The 7,264-nt window shown below is 35.1% G+C and overlaps 1 protein-coding gene across 1 annotated transcript; it reads right to left on the bottom strand.

Annotated features, from left to right (window-relative positions):
* Positions 1 to 1,023: 1,023 nt before the first annotated feature.
* LOC106329499 (glutathione S-transferase T3-like) lies at positions 1,024 to 1,530 on the bottom strand. The gene has a single exon (XM_013768175.1). It carries the CDS (start codon positions 1,528 to 1,530, stop codon positions 1,024 to 1,026), a length of 507 nt encoding a protein of 168 aa, XP_013623629.1.
* Positions 1,531 to 7,264: the final 5,734 nt, after the last annotated feature.

The raw sequence follows: 7,264 nt of genomic DNA, 5'->3' as shown, positions 1-7,264 counted from the left end.
TATCTCCCGATTGACCATATGCCAGTATACGTATAGCCGCTGTACATTTTTGAAGTGCAGAAAGTCCGTACCTGCCGTGAGCATTTCTTCTTTGCTGAAAGTATGGAACTTCATTACTTAGGCGATCGACAATGCGAAGGAACAATGGCTTGTTCATTCGAAAATGCCGCCTAAACATGTCTGCTGAATATGTAGGATGATCACTAAAATAGTCGTCCAAAGCTGTTTATGTCCTTGTTCTCGATCTCTTTCGATATAAGCTCGTCTAGTCCGGGTGTTGGGTAGAACATTAATGATTGAATCGATGAAATTATCAACATGTTGATCCACAATTTCTTCTAAGGCTTCATTTAGAATTTCATCTACTTCATCACTTGACAAGGTCGACATTGTTTTCCGTTTTTTGTAAATTTGGTCAAGTGTTTTGGAAAGAAAAACACTTTTGGTATTTTTGGAAAGTGAAAAAATAGACAATTGTTTTGGAAACAGAGAAATAAATTGTTTGCAGAGAGATGAAATTGTTTTGGTTTGCAAAGATAATGAAAGATAAAGAAAGATAGGCAATGAGTTTTGATGTTTTTGGTTTCCAGAAACTAGCGAATGATTGTTTTTTTTTTCCTTCTGCTGTGAAGTTTTTCAGATAATGAAAGACATAGTATATATAGAGCATCCATAGAAATACACCCGTGGGTGTTTTGTTTACAAATACGTGAACCAAGTTTTTAGTACATACACCCGTGGGTGTCTTCATTACATCCGTGAAACAAGTGAAAAAGAAGTGTAGTCAGAAGGAAAATGCTACACTTTCCGTCAAACAAACTGAGCAACTAGACATAAAACAGACAAAACATAACACTACTCGTGACCTGCAAACTTGTGACTTGATGCCCGTGACCTGCAAAACAAAAAAGAGGAAGGACACAATCAAGTTAGCGAAGCAAATAAAACAAGTTAAAGCCACATAACAAATGAATAAACAAGTTCAAGCCACAGAACAAATGAATAAACAAGTTCAAGCCACAATCAATTTTTAAAGCCACAATCAAGTTTAAGGAATGCCCCATGGTCATTAGTGAAGATTTCATGCGCAACCTTCATTACATCATTCTCGTTTTGGCCACTAGCTTGGTTCTTCAAAGCGGCCTCAAAGGATCCTACAAACTTCCCCACCGAGTCGTTCACTCTCCCCCACCTCTGCTTACACTGACTAGACTCTCTAGGAGGACAGCCATTGAGCTGAGGGCTGGCGTTAACGTAGACCTCTATTCTCTTCCAAAATGCCCCTGCCTTCTGGTCATTACCGACAATCGGATCCTTGCTGGTGTTCAACCAAGCACTGATCAGCACCAAGTCTTCTTTTGCCGTCCACTTCCGCCTTTCCAGTGGCTTAGGACCTACAGAGCTCTGACTACTAAAGCTAGGGAACTGAGAAGACTCTACGTCTATTGTTTGTGTGTTCTGTGAAGATGAGAGGTTAACAAAACCGGGAGAGTGGACAAACCCGGTAGAGTTAGCGTAGAGAGGATCCATTTTCGTTTGTGTTTTCTCTAGAGGAGGTCCTATGGTTTTAAACTACTTTTAGCAGAGAACAATTAAACTAAATCTAACTACCAAACATTCATTATAGTTAATGTAAGAATTAATGAATCTACTACTTCACAGCTACTACATCACAGCAAAGACATCAAAGCAACGAAATCACAGCAACCAACCACCAAAGGTATGCATTCATTACACATCAAATCATTGTACTTATAGTTGTCGATAAACTTCTAGTTCAGTCTAAGTTCAAATCGGATCATATATATAAGAAAAATTATATTTCTAGTTCAGTTAAAGCTTAAACAGTTTTCATGAGATTGAAAATTACCTATTTTTCAATTTAAAATTAAATTCTACTGCCGTTTTTTCAACTAAAATAAGCCAACCAACACACATAAACCAACCAACACACATAAAACAATCACTCAAACAGTTTTCATGAGATTGAGGCGTACCTTCTGTTTTTAGTCGAAGCAGACCTTCTGTAGGACACGAACTTTGACATTGAGGTCGTGAACCTGTTCCTGGAAAAAAAAGAAAACACTCACAAATGTCAGAATTTTCATCAACGTAAAAGGACACAACTACTGTATTATTTAAAAATAGGAGCATACTCACCTCCAGTGTTTCAATTTGAAGCAGTTTCGCCACCAAAAGAATCACCTCCTCAGACTCCTTCACCCGCTTTGTCAGCCTCTCGATCTCCTCCTGGACACCAAACACCCAAGGATGACGAAAATGCAACCCATCATCCTTGGTTACAACATAACAAATAGATATCAGAACTATCCATAAGCAAATAACTTATACAAACTGAAAGGGGATACACAACTCAGAATCGTTTACCTCGTAGTTCTTGCACGTGAAAAAGCGCTTCCCAGGAAGGCTGTCGTACTCCTCCTTCCCACGAACCTCATTAATGATCCGCAAACCACACAGACACCTCGTCGGAATCCCGTATTGCGCATCAGCCGCGCATTGAAGCATGATGTAGTGCTCCTTTTGCCTCTTCATCTCTCTTCTCTCTTCTGCGGGGTCCATCTGTACCACAAATCACACGATTTAAAACCCTAAAACGAGCCTCTTAATTCGATTAAGTACCCTAAGTCCAAACCGCATGACGAATTAGAACCATAAATCGAAAACCCCCTTTTCGATTTGGAACCCTAACTCGATCGAAACAATGGAAATCGATTTCGCTTTGGACCACAAAATCGATTGTATGAAACCGTTAATATACTCGATTCTCACCTGAGCTCGTGGAGGAGATAGTCCGCCGTCGATTAGATGGACAAAAGCTCCGGCGTCGCCGTCGTTGGAAAAATCACCTCGGAGGCGGAGTAAAATGAGAAAGAAGACAAAATGAAAAACAGATCGCGAAACCCTTGTTTCGCTTCCGTCTACAATAAAAAACACCTCCAATGACCTCTTCCCACGTGGCGTGAACCCGTCTCATACGGTATCATTCGGACGACCCGGTTCACCAAATATCGGGCTTTTTATAATTTTAAAATACGAAAGGCCCTTAGATCCCGAGCCCATGAACCCCTCATGACCCGCCAATGCAGATGCCCTTACCACAAGTACAACCACGTCTGATTTTCAGACAAAATCTAGCAAGAGTCTAGATATCATAAGTTGAGAGTGTGTTAAAAAAAAAAACTTCCTAGAGCTGAGAGAGATAATTTGTGAGATTACCTAAACCCTAACCAAGTTTCACTTTATATCTCATTTGATAAACTGTCACTACCAAAGACAAGAGAGGCAGCCTGTGAAAATGATTCGTTAAAAAGCAAAAATCATCAAAACATTTGAACCTAAGTGAGTAGACGAAAAGAAGAAAAAAGTATATTCAATTGACATGGTGTTGGCGTCTTCAATTCAACAGAAGTAATATGGAGCGGGTTTTTGGATCCATGTCTTAACTAACTAAAGCCCATAATAGCTTTGGGTGCATGGTTTTATAGCCCACTAGTGGTGTAAAGGGCCTACACTTAATTCTCATAATTTACTTCTCACCTTGAAAAGAATTCAATTAGTTAATTAACTATATAAAAAATCCGAATAAACGAAATGGACCCAACCCCGCATAACTGAAGAAACCGATCAAAAACAAGTTGGTTTAAAATTTGTATACTTTTATATATCTAAAACTTTTAAAACAAATTTAAAAACCAGACTAAAATTCAAATTTGCGGAGATGTTTCAACTACACATCGGATAATTATCAAATCACTTTTTATATCCCCTTCGTATTGGTTGGATATTTATAGAACAGGAAAGGTTGAATCATAACCTATCTGATTTTGCAATGAATTATTTTAAGTTTTGAATCTTAAACCAGCATTACTATTTTCAATATTCTAATAAAACAATTTTCTTATCAAAATCATTCTTGTTATTGGTTGTGCATCATTTTCACACCATAAACAATTTTTGGTGTCTTTCAAATAAATTGGATATTAGTGAATATCATATAAAATGTGTAGATTCGCATATATAACTGGTTTTGACCCCCAAAAGAAAAGTAATATTAGTGGCTGCCAAAAGAAAAAGAGGCATACAGTGATAGACATGGAAATTGGAAGTCTGCCAAATTGTTGTGGACCGTCGCCTTGAGAAGGAAAGGTGGACATGTAGTCATCATGTACATACATATTCACATTTTCTTAGCGTCAAAGTTTCGAAACCGCGTCCAAAAAAATGATTCAACTTGTTTTCAATTCGTTATTTCGAATTGAATCAAATACGTTTTGCTTATAGCACTCTGCATTTGGCAATAAAGTTCGACTCGGCTCTCTAATACGTAATCCAATAGATTAGTCTAATTAATTACTATAAAAAATATTGATCGTAAGAAATGCATAAAATATTGCAATTAAGGATGTTTTGAAACAAATAAGCGTGGTATCATGTGACACTTGAATCACTCAAAGTACACCAAGAATTTGTACAAAAGAAAAGTGAGTCATCAATGTGATTCGCCCCTACCAACTAATGAACTTAATGGGTTTAATTAGCTTATATTTAAAATTGGGATTTACAATCATAATATCAGGTTAGTCAATCTTCTCGTTAGCAATTTTGACTCTATATGTTCATCAGTAGTAATCAGACATGTTTCGTATTTGTTGCGCCTTGCGCGGGTTATCATGTATTTGACAAATACATTTTTGACAAAGACTGTACGTAGTCTTCCTTATCTGGAGTCAATCTTTAAATGAATTTTCTCACCCTTCCTAATTAAGCAGCCTCAAAATCAGGGGATTAGACTTCTTCTTACTCCACTTGAGGGGATATCTTATAACGTCACTGACACAATTTTTTAATTCAGTAACATTATAAAGCAGGTAACAACTTACAGTGCCTCTTATTAACGTTAGCATTTCCTCGCTTATAAAGAAATAAAGATGAAATCATCAGTGTTACAAAAACAAAAGATGAAATCATCATTTTATAATTAGATATTTGCAGGCTTTTTGAACGAATATGTTTTGTCAGAGAAAATAGAGGGGTTTATGCCACCATCGTGGAAGAACAATGGGGTTTGGAACAGCGATGTTATTATTCTTTAACTATGTAAACGTGGGGACTTTTTTTTGTTAGGTGTAATGTTCTTATGGACTCCAAAATGTCTAAAATAGCTGAACAAAACAAAAAAAATTCAATTTTTTTGTCTGTGGTCGATAAATATTATTGAAATTTCTCAAGATATGGTTAACTTCACGAAATGATAACCAAAAGCTCAATCAGATTTTTTTTTAGTTCACCTCAGTTGAAAATTTGATAGATTTATTTTGACACCGCAATTATTAACTCTCGAAAATATTATTTTTTGGTAAAAAGTTTAGATATTGTAAATATATTTTTGGAGAAATAATACACCAAAAACACTATTAGAGGGAAGAACTTTATTTTGAATAATTTATGATTCGGTTTAACGTTGATCTATTGGTTTTTAATCTATATTTTGTTAGTATTTTTTTTTGGTTAGTATTAGTATTATGATGTTCATCGGTACTTTGGTGAATTCATCAATCGAATAACTTTGCACAAATGGAAAACTGAAATGCGCTGTCTAACTTCTACGACTACGTATAATAAGTTTTATAAAAGCATTTTCTATGTACACATCTCTATAATTTCCTTTAAAATAGAAATCTCTGTTATAGAAATAAAATCCGTATGTCTCTATAATAGAGTTCTTCTATTTTAGAAAAAAATATAGAGAAAAGTTGATTTTTGCCTCTATATTTAGAAGTGGAAATAACATATCTCTATATTTTTTTTTATAAATAGATGAATTCTATAATAGAAGTATACATTGGATCATTTTCACATTTATAATAAAGTTTTTTTATTTAGAGAAAAATATAAGATAGAAATATGGATGGGTGGGGAATAGTCTAAGTAATCTTGTAGAAAGTTTTTCTCATCTGTCCGGAATTCGTATGAAAAAGTGGTATTTAAAGCAATTAAAGGGCAAAGTTGTCATCGCGTAGAAACAGTAGGTCGACAAGAATTGTACGTGTAGTTGTAATAAATGCAGAAAGTTGAAACTCTCACTTTTTTCAAACTTGCACTTTTATGTTTATCGGCCTTTGCGATAAAACCATTCTTCTGCGTCAGCTTTTTATTTCTTTTTATTCCATCTCTACACGACAATTTCCGTCTCGTCCAAGACCATTATTTTGGATCCAAGAACCCAAAAACCCCATCGTAGACCTGTACAGAATGACTCCGGAACAATTAGGATATTCAAATATAGTCCAAATCTTAATTTAACCCTTCACTTACAGATTTGAAACTCATTTTTATATGTGTGTTTTGTTAGGAGCGTATATGATATTTGGGCGGTGATTATGGATTTTGTTATGATAATGTAAGAATCGGTACTAACCAAAACTCACTAATATTGGACATGCATATAGTATCTGATGTGATAATATCTGAGGGGGTGGTATTGAATTCAAGAATTTGAAAGAATTCACATGTAATAACTTTTGCAGTATTTTAAATGATTTTATGAGATTTTAATGCAATTGTCTAATTCTTATGTTTACCTTTTGCCATAGAATTTAAGTGAATGTAAATTAATTTGATGGAATTCAAATGGTAATATTAACGCCATGAATGATAACGAAAAAATACACAACTAGTAGTTAATTCTGAGATATTTTTTTATCAAAATAAAACACTTGGAAAAATTTTACTTTTTGTAGATAAATTTTTTTTACTAAAGGAATCTTTTTGGGTGAACTAGCCATGGGCATTCGGGTTGAGTGAAACTGATGACATTTTATTTTATATCAAAGTGTTGAAACTTGTTTTTTTGGATATTCGGGTACCGTTCGGTTTTCGGTTCGGTTACGTTTCCGATTCGGTTATTCAGATATAGAAATATAGAAACCATTCAGGTATTTGAGGCGGTCCGGTTTTGGTTTCGAATAATTTGGTTTGGTTCTAGTTCAGTTTTTCGGTTCCGGTTTTGGAAGAGGAGAGACATGGAATTGGGCTGGTGTAGGTGATATGTCTTCTAAAGACGTAGTGGGTTACCGTGGGGTCAAATTGGTTCTAAAAATAACAAATCCCTTCATAAAAGCAAGGAATTGATCCTTTGCATTTTACATTACATTTTCCATTAAATTCCTTTCAAATAACATTCCTATTAAATCTAGCAAATATTGAATAACACTAGAATTTAAATGAATTGGTAAAATAC

Source organism: Brassica oleracea, chromosome C1 (genome assembly GCF_000695525.1).
Source record: "Brassica oleracea var. oleracea cultivar TO1000 chromosome C1, BOL, whole genome shotgun sequence".
NCBI lineage: Eukaryota > Viridiplantae > Streptophyta > Magnoliopsida > Brassicales > Brassicaceae > Brassica > Brassica oleracea.
The sequence above is the reverse complement of the archived record's forward strand: the minus strand, read 5'-3'. Positions and strand labels throughout refer to the sequence as shown.

What these genes read in the sequence shown, in the direction of transcription:
- LOC106329499 (XM_013768175.1), bottom strand. Translation starts at nt 1,530, where the DNA reads ATGGATCCTCTCTACGCTAACTCTACCGGGTTTGTCCACTCTCCCGGT.